This window comes from Penicillium canariense (genome assembly GCF_028826845.1).
Source record: "Penicillium canariense strain IBT 26290 chromosome Unknown utg000001l_segment0_segment0, whole genome shotgun sequence".
NCBI lineage: Eukaryota > Fungi > Ascomycota > Eurotiomycetes > Eurotiales > Aspergillaceae > Penicillium > Penicillium canariense.
Genome location: NW_026622728.1, coordinates 8,681,004 through 8,705,158, shown reverse-complemented (window position 1 = coordinate 8,705,158; position 24,155 = coordinate 8,681,004). Strand labels below are relative to the sequence as shown.

Sequence of the window (24,155 nt, the reverse complement as noted above, 5' to 3'; positions counted from 1 at the left end):
GCGTCGACGTCCATCAAACCGCGACCGCTAATCCCCTGAAGCCTTAAACCGTCTCACCTTGCAACACCCCGCAATCCATCCCACAACATCACCATGTCCGCCTTCACTTCTCTCCGCCCCTCCCTGGGCCTCGCCCGCACCGCCGCCCAAGCATCGCGCGGCTTCAGCTCCTCCGCCTCGCGCTCCGTCGCCCGCATGATCATCACTGGCCGCCTGGCCGCCGAGCCAGAGCTGCAGGCTACCGCGTCCGGCCAGGACGTCCTCAGGTATGCGGTCGGTACCTCGTACGGCTCCAAGGACAACCGCCAGACCAGCTGGTTCCGTGTAGCAAGCTTCCTGCCCGAGGGTGCGCAGAGGGATTTCATTATGAGCTTGCCCAAAGGGTATGTATTGGATTTCGGATTCAACCCTCTCTTATATTTCAAAGAGCCGCGGAATCCTCATATTATGATATGGATAGCTGACTCTTTTGGTGATTTATAGCACCCTTGTTTACCTTGAGGGTGACGCTAGCATGCGCACGTACGAGGATGCCGACGGCAAGAAGCACTCCGCCCTGAACATTGTCCAGCGTATGCCTATCCAGCCCTGACCTCCCCGACGCAATCTGCGATATATTCCACAATTGAATTTTTATCTCTAACTTCCATGTCTTAACAGGCTCCCTCGAGGTTCTCAGCCGCCCTCCGCCCACCGAAGAGCAGTAGACGGCTCCCGTCTATTGAGCTCTAGCTCACATAATATCGGCATACCTCAACGCGGCCTCTATAGATTCTGGCATTCTTTTGGGAGAGCGGATGGATCTAAATGGTGGGGTGTCTGTCGGTGGTTTAATCTGACTGGGCCGAGCGTAGTTGCGCGTGCCCGGTTCGGACCGTTCCTGGACAAGGTTGGAGCTCTTGTCTGTTTCGCTTTGTGATTTTATTGTACTAGTATACCCTGAATACACCCCTTTCCTATGTGGAATATAATGGATGCCATTAGCCCGGTAAACGGAGAGCACGCCGTTTAGAGAGATTGCTACTATGCGGTTCATCGAAACAGGCGCAGAGAGCTTTGAGCGCATGTGGACTTTTATGAGCTGCGCTACTCAAAGACACAGTACGAAATGAGACAAGTAGATGCTGGTAAAAGTACACTATGAAGCATGAAATATTAAAGCAACCCGCGGGCTGAGACCACCGATACGGAACAGGTCAGCTAACTCCCCATCTCACTCTGCTGGCTAATAACGTGCTTGACCTGAATAACCCCTTTGCTCTGCAAGGAGGCCGGAGCCACAATCTCACTGCTAGCAGAGCGTTGGCTTGTCTCAGCCCAGGCATTAGTGCAGACAGTCTGGGAGGGGACAGACAGGTCACCCAGCAGGGTACCTTCGTCGCGGCTATGCAGCGAGGAATGGCTGTTGAAGCGAAGCCAGGGGTGGCGGAACCACTGCCGCTGACGCCTGTTCAGGTCACACTTCTGCTGGGAGGGTGAGCGAGTGGTGCCCTTTTCGAGTGCACTGTAAGAGTCAAGAGGGGAGGAGGAACTGCTGTTTTGTCGGCCACTGTGTGCGAGTTAGTCGTGGGTGCTTCAGAGAGTTCCATGAAAAGGCATACCGTGGAGAAAAGCCCTTGCGCCAGCTAAACAGAAGCTTCGCCCGGCTCATAGTTAATGCTACAAGAGCGGCCGAACTGGATCCGCTAGTGTGCGAAGTAGTAGTCTGAGAATCCGTCGGACGAGCCAGGCTCGGGAAACAGTGTCCCAAGCCAAGGCGCCAGAAGAACATGCGGTACAGACGCGTAGCATCGCGGCCAAAGCCAAAGAAGATAAACAGCATGAATCCCGATGCAATTGGTGTCCAGCGGTCGAAGAAGACCTGCCCCTGAGTCGGATACTTAAGAATCTCGTACCACTCCGGTCCATGGATCTGACTCCATGAGTACCGGTGCCAGGGGAGAGAGAGAGTCAGGTCGTAGTAGACGACAAAGCCCTCACTGGGCAAAATAGCGATAAGCATGGTGGATGCGAGGAAGAACAGGCGCAGGAAGCCGGACTTGCTCATTCTGCTGTTGGCCGAGCGTAGGATGAGACTGAAGTCGCTACGGTACTTGCGCATGCGAATGAGTACCAGGCCTGCAGTAGAGTAGAGTGTGAGTTCTGATCCTAAAGCAATGATGAAGAAAAGGGGACACTTACAGCAATAGTATGCTGCAATCAAGCAGATAATTGGCGGCCACATGTATGCCAGTACGAAGCTAACCCAGCTCTCGTCGAAATTGTTAACACAACCAGAAATCGCAAAGAGTAAATAGCGGCTCTTCTGCCACACAATATGTGTGATCATAGCAATGACAGGAACAACAACGCAGAACAGCAGCTCAATAGACCGGTTGCGCCAACGCTGGGCCTTACTCGGGACCAGGGTAGCACTTGTCGTATCAAGCACAATCGCCAGGCCACGAAAGATGCCTACTAGGGCACCTGGAAAAGCAACATAACTGCTGACCATAATCTTTACTTCAATATCGCAGAAGCCAGTTCCATCCCACCACAAGTCGACATTGTCTGTAGGCCATATGAAGGCGTTGATGATGTTGAGCAGATTCAGGACAATAGTCCAGCAGATGAGACTCGTGGCGGGAAGGTTGCGGTTCTTCGCATGCAGGATGAGTGGCACGATGCAGACGACTATCGCACACAGCGACAGAACCTGGATGGCAACAACCACTGGATAGCGCTTGTCGATGTCCCCCATGGCGGTACGGGTTTGCAGCTAAGAATTGTATTTGATATGGGAACTCCAGTCAAAGATTGCAAGATTCCCACGATGTTCAAGGGAGCGAATCTCCGTTATTTGAAAGCAGAGATTCCAGGGAAAATTAGGCAATAGATAGCTGAAGGATGAACCCCATCTTATGTCACTCAAGTGCCGTATATGAGGTGAATGCGCTGTCCTAGGGGAAAGGTAAACCGGGCAAGCAACCTTCGTCAGACACGAGCTCCGAGAGACAGCGTGGAACCTGACGCAGATGAATAGGGCCGGGTGGCAGCCTGGATCAAAACATCTTCACACAAAAAATGAAGGCATGCGATGCCGCCGCGCAGACGAAGTGTAGCTTTGTGACTTCGGCGGCAGTGCCACGAACAGCAGCAGTCTGCCAGATGCGACAGCAGCGGCACATGGCCATTGAAGTAGGCATGGCTGACTAGCTCAATTGGCTGCTCGTAGCTGGGAAATAAAGAACGTTGGTGGTGAGGAAAGCCAAGTCGGCCGCAGTCAGACGAAGCGTGAACCCTTTTCGGGGTTCAATAGAGCCGGGCCTTATTGACGGACCCGCAAAGCCGCCGGCGGGCCATGGATCGACCGCCAAATCAGCGGGTCAATCAATCATGGCTCTGCCTGGTTCTACCGTTGCAAACTGGGCGGGTTCGTTAGAACGCCAGAACTGGGCCATGCGGTGGTCCAGACCCGAATCTTGACTTGAGTCCGAGAGTCCGAGGTTGATACAGAGAAGAGAGTCATGGTGAGGTAGTACCCAAGAGTGGAGCCAGTGACGACCAAGCGGCCAGGTCAGTGACCAACCAGGTGACCTGCTGGGCGACCAACCTCGGCCGGATCAGCAACAGTCCCCCAGCAGCTGCCCACCTCGCGCCACGAACTCCTCCACGCTTCCTGGGGAACTATTGCTTTACTGCTCCTTCATCTGCCGACCGTGAACTGTGGATTGCCGATTCCAGCCATCCCAGGGACCCCAGTCTTCTCTGAATGCCAATTTCACCCGCGTTGCCTTGACGATGGCCGATCCATCCTCGTCATCTCCGCCCTCCGCACTTCCTCCCCGCAATGCGCCAGCCCCATCCAGTTCGTTCCGGCGCCGGGCCCTCCCCACTCGCGCTGCGACCTTTGTAGAAGGGTCCTCGACGCACTGGCCGCAACGCCGCAACTCAACTCTGTCAGATTCGATCTCGGAGGCGCGCCATTCTATTCGATCGTCTACCGATGACTTGTTCCTCCCCCGGGTTGGCAAGGATAGAGATGACTCCATCGCCACGGAGGAGTCGCATTGGCAGTCCGCGCCACTGGTACTGGCTCTCCTACCTGCGATCGCGGGAATTTTCTTTCGTGATGGTAGCTTGTTTATGACGGATGTGACTTTGTTGGTACTGGCTGCGATTTTCCTCAATTGGTCGGTCCGATTACCATGGTACGTCCAAAGACTCGTCTTGATGTGTAAGACCCGTAGAAAGGCTGATGAAGTATGTCCAGGGACTGGTATCGCTCAGCACAAGCTATCCAGCGAGAGCACGATGGTTTCAATCCTGTTGCGGAAGAGCTCGCCGAGGCCAACGAGGATGAAGAGGCTGTAGACTCGCACGGTGCCAGCCAACAACACCAAAAGCACCTGCGGGAAGCCGCCGAAGCCAAAGCCATCAGAGAGCTCCAAATACACGAGCTCGTCGCACTCGCTTCATGCTTCATCTTCCCGGTGATCGGGACATGGCTCCTGCACTCCATCCGATCCAGCTTATCCCGGCCCTCAGAGGGTCTAGTTTCAAACTACAACCTCACCATCTTCCTCCTCGCATCCGAGGTGCGCCCTTTCGCCCACCTCCTCAAGCTCGGGCAAGCACGCACCCTCTACCTCCAACGCATCGTAGCCTCCTCAACTTCCGACGAGGAAATCAGTCCGGAAAAGGTCCAGGATCTCAGCAGGCGCCTAGACGAACTAGAGGCGCACGTCGCCGAAGCCGCTGCCGCCCGTCTCGCTTCGTCGACCTCCAAAAACGGTCAATCTTCCCCATCTGAGGATGCAGACGATGCCCTAGACCTGATTTCACAGGCTGTTGTTGAATCCCGCCGAGTCCTCAGCCCGGACATCGAAGCACTCAACCGCGCAGTCCGCCGATACGAGAAGCGCACGGCACTTACAACAATGCAAACAGACACCCGCTTCCAACAAGTCGAAGCTCAAGCCCGCGACGCAATTGCCCTCGCTGCGGCCGCGCAGCGGTCTACTCTAAACCGTCGTCAGAGTTACGCCTTCATTCTCATAGACTGGGCCTGCGGATGTATCGTCGTTCCCGCGCAGCTCGCCCTGTCCGTCCTCAATCTTCCGGGTCGCGTCGCAAGTCACTGCATACTCGCTGCGCAACAGATGTTCGGCCGTCGACGTCCCAGCCCACAGCCACGACCGAAGGGTGCTAAGGATAAATCAAGGGGTGCGGCTGGGTCAAAAATCGGGCCACCATCTACAACGACGAAACTGCCAGCGAAATCACCGGCCATTTCGCCCCTAGGAGGATATCAGCAGCAGCAGTCTTTTGAGTCTGTATGGAGTGCAGCGCGCTAGGTTGGCTCCGTTGCTTCTATGCTCACGTCGAACAAGGGTATCTTGATGTGATCATTCTTTTCGGGAGTTTCCACTGTTTTTGGTATTTGCTTGACTTCTTTTCGTGACTACTTTAGTAGCTACTAGGCACTGGTGTTTAATTTGTTGGGTTAGGGTCGAGGTAATGGGGCAACAGCGGGGGACTGGCGTGGCTTGAATGGAAGCAGGATATATCGTCATGTATATAATATCTTACCATTCAACCTTCACTCCAATGGAAGACATCGCAAACTAAAAAGCAATTCTACAGACCAATTTATCTCGGCCGAGTAAAGAATGTTGAAACAATCCAGCCACCTCACCACCTCACCACCCACACCGCAACTCCTGGCCCCTTCTCTCTAAATAACAGTAGAATCAATATACAAATTGAAGATGATTAAAAGGGAAAGTCCAAGTGAAGTATCAACGTCCTCCGGATGGCCCTCCCTCATCCACACCAATCATCTTTAAGAAAGGCTCGATGATACTCTTCTTGCGCTCGTCGGATGCGCGCCGATCCTTATCCTTCGCCGGCGTAGGAACTGCGGGCGAAATCAGGACTCGGGCGAAAATAGAGGCCAAGGCCGCTTCGACAGCCTGTCGGCGCGCTACCGCGTTGGACAAATTGGTTGACGCTGGGTCTGCATCTTGTGAACGCGGCTTGCGACGGAAACTTCCCCCGGAAATGAATGCTGCGGCCGAGGCCGGCGTGGGTGGTGTTGGGAACTGGGAGTCCGAGGACGGACTCTGGTCTTGGTGTTTGTTAGAATCAGAGGATTTGTCGGGGGACTCTTTCTGCTTTTTGGAAGATGACGAAGCAGAGATGGATTGCGCGGCGGGTGGGACCGGTGCCACTTCATTGGCGATACGGGCCAGCATGAAGGTGACGAAGGTGAAGGAAACACTATGTGGGGGCGAGTAGGCGAGGTTCTCGAGCACCCATGCTTGAGTTTCCTCCCAGGAGAGAGGCGGTGCTTTGGATTTCTCGCGGGTGATCATCTGTTGCTCCATTTCTTGCCAGACGGGTGCGGTGATGATGCCGTCGCTGAGGGAGTTGAGGAAAGTAAGGAGAATTTCAGAGAGGATCTCCAGTCGGTGGAGAGATGGAGTCTCGGGCGCAAAGATTTCGGACAGAGAGCCGTTGGTATCAAGGGATTCACGGACAGAAGCTTCTAGAGTCGCGCGTTCATGTTGGTCCGTGAGAGTCCATGTGTCCGGTTGGAATGGCCACGCATTGCCAGAGGGCTCTTTGGTCCACGGCGCTTCTTCCCCGGACTCGCCTTTGGTCATGCTCCATTCTGCCACGGCGCGTTCCGTCAGATCGGAGATGGCTTCGGTCAGCCGGAATAGCTCTCGAGGAGCCGACAGTCGCACTTCAGTGCCACTTTTTTCTGGTTGTGTTATTGAGTCACTGCGGAGGCTGCGGGCTCCTTCCTCTGGCATACGGGTCAGTTCATCCACGCTGCAGCCGAAGCAGGTTGGTAGCCACTTTCCGCAGACAGAGATGAAGTGGTCACGGCCGCCGTCGACGTGGAGGACCAAGATCTCCTCGGGCTTGACTTTTTTCAAATTTAGCAATCGAACGTGCTTGATGGACCGAATGTGGGCTTTAATGTCGACATTAGCCACCTCGCCTGGGAGCAAAGTGTGACTGATGCCAGGAGTGCTTGACTGTGCCGGAGTTGGCTCGTGCTCCGAAGAATGCTCAACATGAATGTCCAGCCAGGAAGGTATATCTTTATTATCATCGCCAAGGCTAGGTCGCTCAGCAAACGAGAAAGTGGCCGAGGCACCACCCGTGTTGGCGATGGTCAAGGTCCGATGAACCGGAACATCATATTTAATCTCCCCAAAGTCGACAGTGTTGGGGTCTTTTTGCGTGCGTTTTTCATCGGGATGGGCATCGACAACGACCGTGAGATTAGGCCGGGCCTCATTCTCAGCCTTGTCCAACTTACGGACTACCTCTTGGTGCACCTTTGCCTTGAGACTGGGGTTGACAGCATCGAAAGTCAACGTAAAGATAGCGTCCAGAGGCTTATGGTCCGAGGAAAGGATACCCTGGTGAGAGATGTAATGATGTTGACGGATTAACTCTGGTGTCGTATCTTCGGATGCAGAAGATGATTCGTTCGCTCGATCCGCATCCGAGGCGGACCCCTCCCCATCTGCAGAGTCATCTCGGCCATCGATCTCGGGATCGTAATCAAATAGCACATTGTGATCAGCAACAACTTGGTCCATCCCACGGGCCTGCATCTCCTTGTCTCGTTTCCGTGCTTCCTCGGCTTCTCTTTCCAGACGCTCATGCTTGAGCATATCCCGCCGAGTGCGAAAAATAATCCGGTCACACCAGCTGGGACCACGTTGCTTTTCGCTAGAATCAAACATTGCCACGCTCCCAACGTCGTACTTGTACGTTGGCAAAAAAGAGATTGGGCCCTCTTGCCATCCTTTGTGGAATGCTATTCCCTTCCTTTGCTGGATCCGTAGTTGGTCGTGGGATATAAGAGAAGAGATGGTCGTCTGTAAAGAGGCAGGATCGTTGTGAGGGTCGATCTCCCCATCCGTTACCGGTTCTGGTACTTCTTGTTCTTCTGAGAACGAAGGGGATGGCGAGGATCGCTCAGACGGATCAGAGGCGCCGGAATTCCTATTGCTGTTCGACTTGGATTGCTTCGCCTGGAGCGCAGTATCGTACGCATTTTCCGTGTGTCGCGCAAGGACTTGACGCACATCATCTCCAGGAATATCATCGAGCCGATAATTCAAGTCACCGAACCAGAAAGTAAAGTCCTCATCGTCAATGCTCTCACCACCTTGATCTCCATGCGCTCCACTCTCAGAGTCCACTGGTTCGAACTTGGCTCGTTGGCAGATCTGGGATGCATCCCAATTGCGCCGTTCTAGGCTTCCTTTATCTGACCCGGCAGCTAGGTGGCAATTCACGAAAACAAGACGTGTGGTCTCACCCAAGACCAGACGAGTCGCAACAGCTCCCTTGTTACCCATGTACCCCATCAGCCCCGTCCCGACATATGTGCTGCTGATAGCGGAGACGCTGTCGCGAATTGCAGGGGATGCATAAATGATAAGTAAGAGACCCATGAGCTGGACTTCAGAGACCAGCTGGTATCCCGCAGGCAGGGCTTGATGGACAACCTCTTTCCATCTGTTCGCCGGTCCAGGATCCGTATACGGTCGCAGGGCCTCGGTGGGAGAAGAAACATCAACAATCTCCTGCAAGCCTAGAACATAGAGATCAACCTTTTCCGGGCTGCATTGGAATGGTACAGCTGCGTCACCCTCTCCTTTCTGACCATCCTCACCACTTGGGGATGGAGATCTCTCTTTCCGGTCAGACTGCGAGCCCTTCAAGCCGGACAACTTCTCGCTTGTTCCCTGCCCTTGCACGAACCACTTCCCGACGTCTTTCTCTATGCCAGAGATAGCAGCCACATTCCATGTACCGATCTTCACTTGAACCGTTCGCCGATCGGTATACTCTGCCTTCCTTGCGTTCAAAGCACGCGTTAAGTCTCTCAAGTCGAACCCTGGATCACCAAGGTTCTCGACGTCTTCAGACACATGTTCTCGCGGGTCAGACCCGGCAGGTGAGTCCGTCCGCTCTTCGTGTGATGACATTTCTGATGAGATGATATGTCGTTTCTTTTCGGAATCAGCGAGTGGCTAGGAGGATTCGCATAATTTGAGGATGTTTGGATATTGGTGCGACAGTGTCTATATGCTCAGGTTATGGAGAAAGGCGAAAGTGGGTAGATCGTATGCGCTTCTCAATTCCGGATGGTAGTGAAGCGCTAGGCTATACGTTCGTTGGAGAAACAGAACAGCCAGAGTTGTGAGAGAAGATCGGGTGAAAGAGATCGATCGTCGAAGCTGTTCAAGGAACCATTCATCTCATGACGGAGCTTCAGTACGGCAGGGTTCGGTGCGCGACCAGCGCCATCATGTAGGCCAAGGAGAATTGAATGGCTTGATATTATACGAGCGGAACATTCGCCGAATAAGGTGGATCAGTGGACTGCGATCATTCAGGTAGCGACGGTTGTCTGCAGCCGAAGGTTGTGCAGGAGCCGAAGAGCGTCGAGGGCGAGGGGAGGCGGAGAGAGCTCAAGTGATGACGATATGCCCGGCCTCCCGCAATCGGCCCAGCGCTCACCATCTTCCTCACCTGCCATTCCAAAGAAAATCCACCACCACCACCGCTTCACCCACCTCCCTCCCTCCATCACACCTACCATGAGCTCCCGAAAACCCCGGCGAAACAATAACCACAACCACAATAACAACAATCATAACCACAACCACAACCTCACGCAAAACCACCTCACCGATTATGAATCTGACGCCGCCTACTTCTCCGACATGCAGCAGCAACAACAACCAGGACCACCGTCCCGCACCAACGAGGAGATAAACCTCTCCGTCCTACGTCGCCACAACCCCGACATCACCTCGATCCTCTCCCTTGCCCAGTACGTCGTCGTATACATCTTCAGCCCGACAACGCGACAGTGGGAAAAGAACGGCGTCGAAGGAACACTGTTCGTCTGCCAACTGACGCAGGGCAGTCTCGGCGAGGAGCGATACACTGCATTCGTGCTGAACCGGCGCGGGCTCAACAACTTCGATCTGCAGCTGACCGATGGGGATAACGTGGAGCTGACGGAGGAATACGTGATTCTAAAGGCGGACGAGGGCGCCGAGGACGAGAGCGGCGCGAACGGCCTCAAGGACCCCTCGAAACCGCAGGGCAGGCAGGCAAATGGTACCAGCACGCCTGGGCTGCGCATCTACGGCATCTGGATTTACTCGGAGCCGTCGCCGAACTCGACTGCTCAGGCCCGAACCATCAATGCGGAGATGATCAGGGAGTGCGCTACCCACGCCGGACAGAGTCTGAAGATTATGCGTGAGCGGCTGGAGGCTATGCGCCAGAATGGGTTACATGAGGCCGCGGCCGCGGCGGTAACGCATGCCGCCCCCTTGGAGGAGGTCCAGGCGAGTGTGCCTATGGGACGCCAAATATCGTTGAAGGATCTGTTTGGCCAACAGCGTGCCCAGGATGATGGGTGGAGCGTGCGCGCGCATCACATAAGCCCCGTTGAGCAACCGCAAGCTCAGCAGCAGCACTATCAGCAAATTGCACCACAGCAATTCCCACAACCCCCGCCGCAGCAGTACCCTCAGCAGCACTATCAGCAACCGCAGGCATATCCGGGCATGATGCCCCAACAACAGCAGCAACCACCGCCTCCACCCCAGCCGCAAGCAGATGTCCTTGGCGACCTCTTCCGCAAAGCGGGATTTGCATATCAGGGCGGTGGACAGGGATAAAAGAAGGCATTTGGCATTGGCATTGACATTGACATTGGCATTGACATTGACATTGGCATTGACATTGACATTGGCATTGACATTGATTATGATTTCAATTCCGGCCTGTGGGCTTTGAGAGCTTAATCCGGTATGGCATGGCGCATGACTTGGTCTTTTGTTTTCTATGGAACATCCGTTGCTTTGCTTGCGTTCTGTCTGGGGGTGTGGGAGGGAGGACGGGGGTGCAGTGTCGCTTGAGATACCCAGTGCGAGCAGATAGAACAGAAATTATTGATTTCCAGCTCTATTCCTATCTCCAATTCTACTGTTCTACGTTCCCAAACCGCACACCGCAGCTAAATAGGTAGCTGCTCGAAAATATGCGTATGCCGACATTTTCTCAATGCCCCCTTTAGATAAGGAGGCTCTTTCAATTGCCTCCAATATCTTGGATCATACCCGCCACTTTGCGGGCCATAACATCATTATGCCCTACGTGAGAATCAGCACCAATCGCCCAGATAGACTCCCAATTCTCAGACTCACTCAAGCAGAACGCATGCGGCAGCCCTTCCTCACAAACAAACATCTTCGGCCCTGATTCCCCATCCGTACCACCCCTCAGCGCAATAAGTTCGTCTCTCGTCCTCTCCGCCACCCAATGGTCATTGCGCCCGAAGTAAAAGAAGAGCTTAGTGAGTGGCTCGCGTGCGCGGGCAACACCCCAGACATCATCGGTCCACTTGTCAGATGTTATCGTGCGCATTTCATCTGCTGCCATGTGTCTAGTTTTTCTCATTAGACGAGGGCATATAACTAATGAAAGGAAAGCAGACGGGAGTGGGGTGACGTACAGGGCTTGACGCACGCCGCCAGGGCTGTTCAAGAAGGAGAATGTAGTGTCGCGAGCATGCGTAGGCGGGTCGTTCATTACGAGTTTGATTAGCCATTTTAGGGCTGCGGATGGGAGGAGAGTGGTGAGGAGGTGGGCGAGGAAGCCCACAACGAGAGCAAAATGAGGAAAGAATGATAAAAGGGTCTGCATAGCGGAAATTGCCAATATCAATATCGGCCTGTTGGCAGTGTAAAAGGGAGGGATGAGACGTACGGTCAATTTCTGACCCGCAGGTGAATGCGCGATATCCTTCACTGTCGGAAATAGCATCACGCCGCCGATGATATCGAAGTCCGTGGTATATTGTCTGTGGGGTTCAGGGCTGGGGCTTGCTTCGCGGTGCCGCCTTAGTACTTCCATGGCGATATATGCTCCGACAGAGTGGCCCATGAGGATGACCTTTTGCCTGCGCGAGGACGCTGATGGAGTTTTCGCAGAAGCAGCATTCTCAGTCATAAGAGTATTGAGTTTGTCGTGGACAAAACAAATTTGGTCTTCCAAACTATACAGTTTAGACCTCCCGCTTTGAGCGGCATCGGGGGGCCCGTTGCCGCCGTTTGTCCCGGAGGGTGACGTCTTATCGCAAGGAACTTCGAATCCGCCGAGACTGCATCCATAGATTTGGAAATGGGAGGGCGTCTTCTCTACAGATGCGCCTTTGCTGAGGGGGTCTTGATCATCTGCCAAGTACTGCCCTAGCAGAGACAGGAATGGGTGGTAGTAGCTGATCAGCCCTGGATTTCCCGAGATGAAGAACACGGTTGTATCTGCTTCTGCCGGGGACGGTGTATATGAGCAGAACGTGTCTGGTGTGATTTGAGGGTCCATTCTGTAATGGACAGCGTGATTGGGATTTGTCTAATGGTGTTGCCGCGGGGCTCGGGCGGCATGCATATATGGCTCGGTTGGGGTGTGTTGGGGTAGGAAGTCTGTGAAATATGTGAATTGTTTCAGCGCTCACATACCCGTGGGTGATGCCCCTATGCAATATCTATCTGGGCCTGTGGCAGACGAAGTACCCACAACTCGCGGGCCGCTGGATGCGAGATAGAAGTGAAGTTGCGGAGCCGAGCAGCTGCAGGTGGGTCCCGATGCCATGTGAGCCGAGCTCCGAACCCGACAAGCTCCAAGCTCCAAGCTCCAAGCGCCAAGCTCCGAGGCAAGCGGAGCTCTACGATCAGTTCATTAACCACGACGCCACCAGCTAGAGCATTGCAGATCGAACTAGGAATAACTACGAGCCTACAACACAACAATCAAGCACCATGAAACACGCAAATATATTGCATCGATCCTCGACTCCAGTCCCCACCCAAAACACGCCATAGCTTCGTTCCATTCCGTCCATCCCATTCCATTATCTCCCACCTAACCAAAAACCCCTGATTCTAAACCTCAGTAGAAAGCTAAGCAACGTCAAAGAGAAGATCACAAGGCGAAAAGGTAAAAGTTGTGGGGGGGAAGTGACAAGTAACAAGAAAATAAATTGGCACCGCGGCCTCGGCCGGATCCAATGCATCCATTTGCCCAAAAGACGCCGGCAGAGCGAAACACAATGTACATCAAGCAATCATCCCATGATCGCACCGTCCAAAAAAATAATAATAATAAACACCACCGATATGAGAGCCACCACGAAGCACCGCTAGAGTTTCAAATGTAGGGAGAGGGAGATGGAAGGAAAGAGGTGGAGGCGGAGGCGGAGGTGGATGGGGGTGGTGCAATATGAGAGAAAAGAGTATCGCCAAAGAGCAGCACAGTATAGCATCGCAGCAGCAACGGAACGGGGTTGAAGGTTCAAGAAAGAACACAGGGACGTAAATATCCCGCGCTGGATCTGGTATCTAGCTCGTCAAAAGAAATGCGGGAGGGGGAGGGGAAGGTGGGCAAAACGGGGCTGCTGGACCCGGGGAATCAACATCATCGCATCACATCGCATCACATCGCATCGCATCTTCCGACTGCACAGGTGGGGTAGGAAAAGGGGGGATAATCACCCACCCTCATCACCTTGACTGTCGTCTCGATTCTCTTTCTCGTTGCTTTCGCTGGAGACAGTTTCCGCGCAGGTCTCCGTGTCTGAGACAGCAGCCTTCCCGACGGGGCCAATGTTGATGGCGATTCGCTTTGGTGCCGCAGCACCAGTAACAGTGCCCAACACGCCTTGCGTGCCACCCTTCTCAACGGAACCGAGTGACCCAATAGAAAGATTCTTCTTCCGGTTCATCATGCCCGCGCTGGAGTTGCTACTGGTCGAGCTTCTGCGCTTAGGGCCTGCAGCAAGTTTCACCAATTCGTCCTCGTCTTCCTCCTCGCGTCGGCGCTTCTCCGTAAGTCGTTCAGGCACCGGGGGTATCTGAGCCGTAGGCGATGTGGGGGCAGACGTCGGCTCTGGAGAAGGCTCAACCTGAATATCTCCAACGGTCAACGGCTGAGCTTCTGCGGACGGAGCTGGAACCTCTTCGGATTTGGTATCCATAGCATCCTCATCATCGTCGTCGGGGTAATCCACCAGCGGCTTGACCATCGGAGAAGCCGATCCATTAGGCGCACCAACAGCAAGGGTGGCTCGGTTATCCTGGGTCCACTATCATTAACATCAGCAACGCCGCTGGGTCTCAGAAGTGCGGGAGTAGTTACCTCGTCCTCGTCATCGGACGTGTTGAAGTATTCCTCTTCGGCAGCGTCCATTTCCTTCACACCCTGCCAGCGCTGGCCATTCAGAGGCATCCGTCGCGGCGTACCCTCATCCTGACTGAACAGTGCCGAATCAGCCTCTGCACCGTAGCCCTGCATCTGGTCGAAGCGAAGAATCAGGTTCTGGAACGTGTCGACGTAGGTGATATTCTCCAGCTTCTCGCGGTACTTCTCCACCACATGCAAAATGAAAGGCTTGATGTTTTCCCGTTTGATAAACTCAAAAAGCTCGAGGCAAGCAGAATTGAGGAGGTTGTCGCGCGGCATGGTTTCGTGGACGATATCCAAAATCAGGCCGAAGGTGTTGTTGTGTGTCATGAGGGCTTGGTAGAAGGTGTCTTGGAGGCTGATCAATGTGCGGAAGAACTTGAGGGCAACTAAACAGAAGGAACGGATGAGCCGAAGTTGAGTCTCGGGAACATAATATTGGACAGCACTCACCCAGCTTCAGGTGTTTTTGAGGAGCAGTGAGGATCTGGGCCACACGGGGGGCGAGAGATTCGCTGTGAATCGCATTGCGCGTGCGAAAGAGGTGCTGACGGACGAAAAAGGTGAGGATATCAACAAGATGCGAGTAGAGCGTGACTTCTTGGAATGTCAAGTCATTAACTAGAAAGGGTCAGTCCGTCCACGAGTCCTTTCCACTTCTTGGGGTCACATGAAACTTACGGGAAGGGCGATTAGCAAGCTGCTTGAGCGGCTGAAACAGCCGCTTGGAAGATTCATCGAAATGTTGCTGGACAAATGCATCAGAGAGGAGGTTGGAGGATCGGACTTTGAAATAATCGGGGCCAGCCCGGGCAAGCGGGTCCTGCAGGGGTATCTGAGGGTCGAGCAGAATCTTAATTGCATCAGCCAGTTGGTTTTTGACACCTAGATCGGTCTCTGCGTGGAGCAGGTCAATTAGGGTGTCGGTGAGCGGCGTCTTCTTCTCATTGACGGCCTTGAGCATATATCCACGCATCATCACTGGATCATGATCAAGCAATGCGACCAGGATATCAATGCCTGTCGTGCGCATAGCCGGGTTCGGGTGCTTCACAGCAAAGGCGATTACCTGAAACAAGCCGTGGCTGATGAAGTTGGCAAATAGCTGGGCCCGCGACGGAGCTTGCAAGTTCTTTGCGATCGCGGCGCATTGGTGTAGGAATTGCACAGCATCATCCTTGCGCTTGGTATCGGGGTTTCTCGGGTCGAAGACCGAAAAGAGCTCTCGAAGGAAGGGAGCATTCGATTGGATGTGGTTCACGATTTCCATCTGATTGAAGAAAATCAGGGAGTTGAGCACGGAGAAGGTCGGATCGTCGAGAATTCGGGCCAGGACCACGTCCTTCAAATACTGCAATCGCCAGGTACTCCGGATCTTCCTGCGAATCAGCGGATCCTTGATCGGCACGACTTCTTTGTAGCGCGACTGGTCGGCGAGATATTGCCGGTGATTCGCCTTGTGTGTTGGGAATTCAGGGTCATCTGTCCCAAACATCCAATTAGCCATGGCTCGCCATCACACCCCAGAGACCAAGCGAAAAAGAGAAAAACAATGGGGCCGTACATTCCAGAGCCCCGACCACCCCCAAGATTATCTGATCGGCAACTACGGTCTCAATGATGGTATTATCATTGAGCAGGATCAGGGATTTCATAATGTTGCAGAGGCGGTGCAAGTCCACCAAGCTCTCCAGATCTTCTGCCATCGTCACCAGAGGCACCAGTTTGCCAATATACTCGTCGCGAATGATGAATTTCGACAGTGCGTCGCGACCGGCCTGCGTCATGCTGGCGGCGCGGACAATCTGCTCGATTTCGGGGAGGTTTCCCAATTCCGGGGCGGGTAACACGATGGATTGGTAGCTTTCGAGGTCATCGGAGAGCGCATCGTCGGCGGCGGCTAAGCTGAGCAGATGTTGCTGCACGGTATTGACAAAGTCCCTGCCATTTGGAAGTCGCCTCGCAGTCAGCCTCCCTGAGCTCCCACGCGGACGCAGACGGGGATTTTCGGCGCGTCTCCTCCCACTCACCAGATCACTGCGCAGCCCTCGGCTTCTTGAAAACTCAGCGCCATATCCGTGCCGTTGGATTCGGTCCAGACGATCAAGGTCTCTGATCGCGTGATACAGTTAGCCAAAGCATATTCCCCTCGTCGGTGATACCGGCGGGTACAGCGGGACAGAAACCTTGCTGTTTTTGATAGCCATCGTCCTTGGTGATCTTGGTCTCTAGCAGGACACGATTTGGTTGGTCCTCCGATTCGACATATATTCGCGGTTCCTCCTGTTTAGGCGCAGAAATGAGGTCAGCGAATCGCGGCGGAGATTCGAGAGGGGGGGGGGTTTCGCGGGTCGCGAGTTGCGGCTGTTCGACTCATGCGCGGGTGGAAACGAGCTGCGCGATCGACCAGCGGGCACAACGAGTCACGAATGCGCCCGTCGCGAACGAGGATGGGAGTGAAGGGCCATGTAAAGCTTACCCCAAGGATCTGGCCGGTGCAGAAGCCGGTGCCACGATCGAACCAGTCATTATCCCTCAGCTCGTAGACCTTGACCCGTTTGCGACCGTCGGGCGGCTGTAGGTCCAGCGCCATGATCGGGCAGGGAAAGGGGGCACGTCACTCCAGCGTCTCCAGAGTGAGGCCCGGGGAGTGTGCCGATGGAGATGGGAAGGAAGGATGGGCCCGTCGGGGAGGGGGGGGGGCGGGGGGAGGGGGAAAAAGGGTCGGTGGCGATGGGTGGTGGAAGGTAGGTTGTGGTTGCGAAGGGGAAAGGTGGAGATGATGAAAGAGTCTGCGGAGGGGATGACGATCGAAGGGAAAGGCAGGAATGGGAGGATCTGGCAGGGGGGCCCACCGGACGGGGGCCTCGGCCAGCAGTTCGGGTGGTTCGGGTCCTTGGAAGATAGAAGGACGATCAGCGATAGAAGATCACAGAGCTGGAATGACGGAACACTAGAGAGGATTCCCGAATTCCCGGGATGCGGTGGTCACGAGCCGCCAGGGCAGGAGAGTCCGCGGTGCTGCCCGAAGAAAGTGGCCGAGCAGGCCGCGACGAGGAGACGGTCGTGTTCTACGTCCCAGCGTCCCAGCGTCCCAGCGTCCCAGCGTCCTCTGGCAGGCCAGACAAGCTAACCATCGCATCACGATATCTCCTCCCATCCCACATCTCCCCGGGCTACTGGCACCAACAATGCTCTCCCCGAAAGCACCCCAGTGGCCCTTGGCCCTGCACGAGGTTGAATGGCATACTTCCTGAAATCAAAGGCACTATATACCTCGTCTTCGCACCCTGACATGGGGCCCGAAGAGTGACAGCTTCGAAGAACCTTCCACGATCGACGACCGCTAGGGGACATACTTTAGTCACATAGTTAGTACCCGGAATAGTCTGTCACTAATAAATCATGACAGCCAGGGGTCGGGCAATTAACCTTCCACGGCAAAGCTTCCATTCCTCTTCTGCGTCCCGGGGACAGTCCCGTAGTACCACCGGCCCCTGCAGCGAGCCGCGACACACAAAACACCAACCACTGCCGACTGCCCACTGCCCACAGCCCACAGCCCACCAAGTGAACCTCAGCAGCCAAGTCGGACCATTCCGCCCCAGCACAGACCATATGGCAACTCCACTTCACTTGGCCCTCTCGCCACCCATTAGCTACTTCTGATTGGCCGCTGTCTCTTGCTGGCCCGTGGTGGCAGATACTTATCGACGATGGCTCGATCAGGAAAGGTTCGAGGCCGGCGCCAGCTCGTATTTTTTTTTTTCTCTCTGCATTCCTGCCGGTGCTCTCTTCTGTCTCTTTTCCCTTTCATCCTTCTCGTCTATTGTTGGTGCTGCTTGAAGCGAGCGACTTCTGGGAGTTTTGCGCTCGTGAACTATAAAGCTCCCCTTTGCGATACCTGACCGCAACCGGTGATCGGCGCGCATCGTCTTAATAGTCCTGCAACCCCCGCACTTCATTCTCTCTCCTCGTATTGCATATTGCTCCCGCCCGACCATGACTGACTCCAAGGACCAAGTCACCGTCCAGACGGCCGACACGATCAACCAGGCGTCGTCGCAGTCCAAGGCTGACTCGGTCGCGGTGATGAACCCCGCCGCGGGGGAGACCGCCGCGCCGGCGGACAAGGTCGATGAGGAGAAGAAGGGATACTTGGCGTATTTCAAGACCAAGGAGTTCTACATCACCTTGATTCTCGGGTGAGTGAGACCCAGTCGTCGATGCAACCCGGCCGGGGGAAAATCATGGCCAGTGCTAATGAGAAATACAACCAGACAACTCCTCGCCATCGCCAACACCGCCACGGGCACGTTCACCACGCTCCTCGGCGAGCAGGAATGGGCAATTCCCACGTTCCAGACACTGCTCAACTACGTGGTGCTGACGATGATCTTCACTCCTTACACCATATACCGCTACGGATTCAAGGGCTGGCTCCGCGTGATCTACACGGACGGCTGGAAGTATATCATCCTCGCCTTCTGCGACGTCCAGGGCAACTACTTCGTCGTGCTGGCCTACCAGTACACCACCATGCTAAGCGCCCAGCTCATCAACTTCTGGGCCATTGTCGTCGTCGTCCTCCTCTCCTTCGTGTTCCTCAAGGTCCGCTACCACATCACCCAGATCCTGGGCATCATCATCTGCATCGGCGGCATGGGCGTCCTGATCGCCTCGGACCACATTACCGGCGTCAACGGCGGCGACGTGTCCAGCGGCCACCAGCTGAAGGGTGACCTGTTCGCTCTGCTCGGCGCTAGCTTCTACGGCCTGACCAACACGGCCGAGGAGTACCTCGTCAGCAAGAAGCCCGTGTACGAGGTGCTGGGCCAGCTGTCGTTCTACGCGTGCATCATCGATGGCGTGCAGAGCGCCATCTTCGAGCGCAGCAACTACAACAACTCCAACTGGGACGGCAAGGTCGGCGGCTACCTGACCGGCTTCACGCTGTGCCTGACGCTGTTCTACTGCCTGGCACCACTGCTGTTCCGCCTGTCCTCCGCCGCCTTCTTCAATATCTCCATGCTCACCATGAACTTCTGGGGCGTGTGCATCGGCATCAAGGTCTTCCACTACCATATCCACTGGATGTACCCCATCGCCTTTGTCATGATCGTCGTCGGCCAGCTGATCTACTACCTGGGCCGCAAGGCGCTGGCCGAGGCGCGGAAGCCCTGGCTGGGTCAGAACCAGGAGGCAGGTGTGGCGGGTCTGTTCACCGCGAAGCGCCGCATCGAGCATGCCGTCCCGGCCGGTGCGGACCCCCAGGACCACGACCCCGAGCGCCGGCCCGCGGAGAATACCAGCTCGGTCTGAGTGTTGCTCTCGTCCATCTTGGCAGAGATACATCTCGGTTCAAGACCTTAGATGGACTACGTACAGGTTAGGCCCTGGTCCCATGGGATCGGAGGTTGATTGCTCTGCTGCGCGGCGCATGTTTAATGCTTAATTGCTTAATTGTTTCAACGATTGATCCGATGTATACGAACAATCACGAGAACGAATTGATCTGCAAGTGACTTGATTATATTCCCTACCTCGTAGCTTCGTACTATCTCGAATGAATCCGGCTCATCCTCATGGCAGCGCTTCCACCTTCAGCAGTAACGAATCTGTCACTGGACACTCAGTGCACTTGCCAAGTTTCACGCCTGAAAGCGCCTACTTGGTATGAACATGTCCCGATGCGGAGGTTTCACTAGTAGGGTCAAGCCCAGTAACGGAGCACATTCACCACGCCGACGAGAGACGAAGGGTCTTTCCGCTGAAAGCCGGACAGACGCAAGACAGAGACCACGGGGCAATGGAAAAGACACCGATGGCGCAACGAACGTAGACCGAGAGATAGAATCTCAGGGTGAGCGGAGGGGACGAAGAGAACCCGCCATAACCGAAATCTGAGCATGGCCCAAGAGAAACGAAGATAGTTCCGTCACCCGTATTATCCGCATCACTTCGCTATCACCGATGCCGCCAAACACTTAACGAAAGAACCCGCTTCGAGCCTCGCTGGTCCCAGTCCCTCCGCGATAGGAAACAAACAACAGACCAGTCACACGAAAAGAGAAGATTGAGGTGACATAGGGTTTATTTTCATCCAAAAAAAGGAAATCCATGAAGTGGCGATAATATGAAACGATATCGAACATGGGCATCGGCATCGGCATCGGCATCAAGAGAAGCAGAACCCGGACATACGAAACCCCTACCAGCCCAGAAATTGAAAAAGAAACCCGTGAATTAGAAAAAATCCATATCCAGTCCATTCGCATCGAGAACCGCATTGAAAAAGAACACCGAGAAATGAGACGAGAGATTCAGGAAAGCGCCATGATCCGACCATTTCAACACAGGCACCAAATGGGAAGTAAATCACCAAGGTAAAAAAAAAGAAACCAGAACAAGAGAATCACCAGAAACCAGAGACCACAAAACCAGCGGAATCACACCGGCCATTTTGTTGTTCATTTTTAGCATCCCGATCCCAGCACAAGACACCAAGGGGCCACAGAAAGAACCGAACCGAACCGACTCCAGGAACAAGGGAACAGGAACACCAACCCGCATCAGACCGACACGCACGAAGGAGCAGGAACAGTAACAGCCCAGCACCGACCCACTTCGGACCCAACCGAACACGCGAAAAATGTAAACCAATCAAATCATAAAAGAAGCAGAGCGTCAGCCCGAGGTCCAGGTCACGCATGGAACCGAAACGCAGAGACCAGTCAAGTCAAGTCAGGTCAAGTCAGGACGTGCGCCACCGAAACCTAATCCAAACCGTCCCGTACCGAATGGCTGCCGTATATGTACCGAGTGCTCGGAAAAAAGCCCGTATTTCACCCACGCAATGTTAAGCCGTTTTTCTCGCACAACGCCGCAGGATAATACCAAAATGAAAATATGGAGGACAGACGAACAGACAGAGAGCAAGAAACAGCAACCCCAAGTCGCAAATGCATGCCATCATAACACGCCAAGTCAAAGCTTCAAAGCAGGAGCAGACAAGGTCATTCGCCGTGTCGGTTTAGCCCCAAACGGAGGCCTGTACGCCCAGCCCGCCCTTCGAGCCCCAGACGCCGCTGCCGTTGCTCCAACCTAGACCAACACCACCAGTGGACGAGTCCTTGGCGCTCGGGGCGCTGGTGGTAGCGGTCACGGCCGGGTTGGATGTGGACGCGGACGCGGACCGCTCGTTGCCAGCGACGGCGGCAGCCTCCCCAGGGATGAAGCCGAAGCCCAGTGGCGAGGGCAGAGGAGTGGTCGAGCGCTGCTTGTTAAGGGTCGGGTTCGAGGCCGGAGCAGCGGTTTGGCCGGGAAGGGGGCGAGAACCGATGGGGCCGACGGATCCAATGGGGCCAGCGGTCGACTTGGGGGCCCCCTGGCGAGAAGAGTGCGAGTCGGCGCCGGGCGAGGAGGTCGACGTGCCGGGCTGCTCAGGGAAGCCGGCGTTAATGGCGGAGCTGGGCGAGGAGGTGCTGTTGGCGCGGGGCGGCGACTGGAGACCGGGCGCTCCATCCGCAGGGGCAGCACCCCCGGCCGGGGTCAGGCCGAATGGGTCAACCCCACGAGGAGATGGTCCACGGACGGCCGACGAGGGGGTGCCAGCGGCTTGACTGTCGGCCCTGGAGTTGTCGTCAGACAGTGGGCCGGGGGGAAAGAAGGCAGGACTCTCGTTGCCGTACAGGGCGCGGTGCTGGCGAGCCAGGAGGTCGCGGCGGCTCTCTTCACTCGTTGCCGCGGGGCTGCTGGAGCGATCGGATTTGGTTGCAGACATCTCGGCGAGGAGGCCTTTGGAGAAAGAAAAAGAACGTATTAAAAGAAAGCCGCATTTCACAACGTTTGTAGCAGAGGCAAAACCAAAAAAAAAAGTAATATTATACAGGGCCGACCGATACATAGATGCAGAAGAGAAAGGAGAAGATGGGTAAGGGGGGAAAATGACGGGGGAATATAGAGCGTCAAGTGGAAGGAGAAAAAAGAGGGAAAAGAATCACACGCTACCACGTACTTCGGTTGTACTGCTGCTCCTGGTGATAGTTGCGGAGCTCCCGTTCTCGCTGTGCCGCCATCCGACGCTTCGCCTGCATCATCTGCTCTACTTCATTCGGGCGGCCCTGGTAGCGCTGCGAGGCATAGAAGCCCTGTGCATTGCCCGAGGGGTGCACTCGTGAGTTGTCGAACTCGCTGATTGAATGGTGTCGCGGGGGGCACCACCCATGCGCGGGTCTGTTCACGGGCGAATGAGCACAGGATTTTTTTTTTTTAATACCTTCGACGGTTGGGGGCAGCCGGCCACCTACCGTACTCAGGATAGGGACGGCCCATCATCATGGGCATCGAGTCCCGGCGAGGAGCATTCCACAGCTTGCCGCTCTTGACGAGATTGTCGATCGCACGATCGACCTCTAGAGGGGAAAAGGACATGATCAGCAAATTGGTCCCAGTGCAGGTTCTTGTGAATGCGCATCATCAATTGATCTCAGCGTTGTCATCTCGTCGCAAAACGCGCCACGCTCATCCTCGGCAGTCATCCGATGGTCATGTGCCCCAACACAATCTTTCCAATTTTTTCCGGCTGAGGAACGAAGGAGTCGCAGGGACGAGGGAGAGAAGTAGTGGTTCAGCATACCGTCAAACTGGGAAGAGAAAGCCGGGCTATCCTCGCGCTGGGAAACAGAGCTCGAACCTATAGAACCGGGTCGGTCAGTATTTTCTTGTCCCTTCTCGCGGTGCGGGCCGAGTTGGCGATGAGTGCATACCTGACCGGGAGGGCGGCACCGGCTGCTCCCACGAGACCTGGCGCGCAGCGGGAGCTTGCCAGCCCTGCGGCTCATAGTACGACGAAGACATGGTCGTGTGAGAGAGAGAGAGAGAGCGGAGGAAGGAGGAAGGTCGTCGCGGAGGCCGCACGGCGTTCAGGGGGTGGGAAGGCGGCGAAGGAGATGATCCGTCCGAGAATCCGAGGCGATCTGTTCAAGATCGAAAAAATGTGAGATTTGGGGCCCCTCAGAAAAAAAAAAAGACCAAAAAAAGCCCAAGATGCAAAGGAGTCGATTCGACAGGACCAAAGGAGGGACGGGATCTGGAGGGTGGGAGGGCTGGAGGTTGGAGTAATTTGGGCTGGAAATGAGGGAAAATGGCCGTGGGTCCTCGGGCGTGGTGTGCCGCACTGCTCGTTTTTCGGCGGTTCGGGGCGGTTTTTTTTTGGGTTGGTTTGGGTTGGTTGGATTTTGGGCCCACGAGGACCCGGAGGTGTTTCACGGACCATTGCCATGGCATCAGACAGCAGAAAACAGAAGATTCACTTACAGGAGGAAGCCTCTCAAGGGGTGGGAGAACTACCACGAGTTAACGAGGCAGACTTGCTTTGACGGGGGAGAAGAGGAGGGGAAGAAGAAAAGAGGAAAGAGGAGGGTCTAGTGTATTTGGGCGGATTAACTACGTAGTTTACTAACGAATAACGAGTAATCCGATGTAGGAAGGACGAACGACAGTGGTTGTACCCCGTAAAGGTTGTCAGAGTAATCAGCAAAGACTCACACGAACCATCGTCTTTATGAAAAATCCTCATTATTTGTTGGTGACCGAAATCTGCACATTCTGTGGTCACCAGGTCGAGTCGGACTACCAGCTGGTCTCCAGGACGTGGGCGTACTCGGCCATACCTCATTCCTCTCCCACGCACTCGCTGATGCCTGGCCATCTTGTTCGATCAGACCTCCATGATATCTCCTCCACAAAGTCCCCCAGGTACTCCCACGTACCCCCCTGTCCACACACCACCTGCTTCCCGCGGCAATTCCCGGCCGCCCACTAGCCCTCATTCGTTCTCGACCGGGGCCGGTCACCGGAGATTGGAGATGGGCACG

General features: G+C 55.0%; 9 protein-coding genes across 9 annotated transcripts; 4 read left to right on the top strand and 5 right to left on the bottom strand.

Annotated features, from left to right (window-relative positions):
- Positions 1-93: 93 nt before the first annotated feature.
- On the top strand, positions 94-707 carry N7482_003017 (single-stranded DNA-binding protein; the record flags this gene model as incomplete). Its single annotated transcript, XM_056685142.1, has 3 exons — positions 94-383; positions 484-572; positions 661-707. 3 exons carry the CDS (start codon positions 94-96, stop codon positions 705-707), a joined length of 426 nt encoding a protein of 141 aa, XP_056548748.1.
- A 493-nt stretch (positions 708-1,200) lies between these two features.
- Positions 1,201-2,740, bottom strand: N7482_003016 (pheromone receptor; the record flags this gene model as incomplete). Its single annotated transcript, XM_056685141.1, has 3 exons — positions 1,201-1,549; positions 1,602-2,118; positions 2,182-2,740. 3 exons carry the CDS (start codon positions 2,738-2,740, stop codon positions 1,201-1,203), a joined length of 1,425 nt encoding a protein of 474 aa, XP_056548747.1.
- A 1,040-nt stretch (positions 2,741-3,780) lies between these two features.
- N7482_003015 (uncharacterized protein) lies at positions 3,781-5,336 on the top strand (the record flags this gene model as incomplete). Its single annotated transcript, XM_056685140.1, has 2 exons — positions 3,781-4,190; positions 4,253-5,336. 2 exons carry the CDS (start codon positions 3,781-3,783, stop codon positions 5,334-5,336), a joined length of 1,494 nt encoding a protein of 497 aa, XP_056548746.1.
- A 444-nt stretch (positions 5,337-5,780) lies between these two features.
- N7482_003014 (phosphatase family protein) lies at positions 5,781-9,002 on the bottom strand (the record flags this gene model as incomplete). Its single annotated transcript, XM_056685139.1, has 1 exon — positions 5,781-9,002. One exon carries the CDS (start codon positions 9,000-9,002, stop codon positions 5,781-5,783), a length of 3,222 nt encoding a protein of 1,073 aa, XP_056548745.1.
- A 501-nt stretch (positions 9,003-9,503) lies between these two features.
- N7482_003013 (Dcp1 family protein) lies at positions 9,504-10,715 on the top strand (the record flags this gene model as incomplete). Its single annotated transcript, XM_056685138.1, has 1 exon — positions 9,504-10,715. The coding sequence occupies one exon, from the start codon at positions 9,504-9,506 to the stop codon at positions 10,713-10,715; it is 1,212 nt and encodes a 403-aa protein (XP_056548744.1).
- Positions 10,716-11,127: 412 nt separating this feature from the next.
- Positions 11,128-12,420, bottom strand: N7482_003012 (bifunctional triacylglycerol lipase/ester hydrolase; the record flags this gene model as incomplete). The annotated part of the gene is made up of 1 exon (XM_056685137.1): positions 11,128-12,420. One exon carries the CDS (start codon positions 12,418-12,420, stop codon positions 11,128-11,130), a length of 1,293 nt encoding a protein of 430 aa, XP_056548743.1.
- A 1,165-nt stretch (positions 12,421-13,585) lies between these two features.
- On the bottom strand, positions 13,586-16,870 carry N7482_003011 (uncharacterized protein; the record flags this gene model as incomplete). Its single annotated transcript, XM_056685136.1, has 8 exons — positions 13,586-14,179; positions 14,233-14,666; positions 14,731-14,898; positions 14,959-15,759; positions 15,842-16,218; positions 16,308-16,389; positions 16,440-16,560; positions 16,757-16,870. 8 exons carry the CDS (start codon positions 16,868-16,870, stop codon positions 13,586-13,588), a joined length of 2,691 nt encoding a protein of 896 aa, XP_056548742.1.
- A 1,409-nt stretch (positions 16,871-18,279) lies between these two features.
- N7482_003010 (DUF914 domain membrane protein) lies at positions 18,280-19,599 on the top strand (the record flags this gene model as incomplete). Its single annotated transcript, XM_056685135.1, has 2 exons — positions 18,280-18,482; positions 18,558-19,599. The coding sequence occupies 2 exons, from the start codon at positions 18,280-18,282 to the stop codon at positions 19,597-19,599; spliced, it is 1,245 nt and encodes a 414-aa protein (XP_056548741.1).
- Positions 19,600-21,310: 1,711 nt separating this feature from the next.
- Positions 21,311-23,136, bottom strand: N7482_003009 (uncharacterized protein; the record flags this gene model as incomplete). Its single annotated transcript, XM_056685134.1, has 5 exons — positions 21,311-22,074; positions 22,295-22,512; positions 22,556-22,691; positions 22,916-22,972; positions 23,046-23,136. 5 exons carry the CDS (start codon positions 23,134-23,136, stop codon positions 21,311-21,313), a joined length of 1,266 nt encoding a protein of 421 aa, XP_056548740.1.
- Between the last annotated feature and the right edge of the window lie 1,019 nt (positions 23,137-24,155).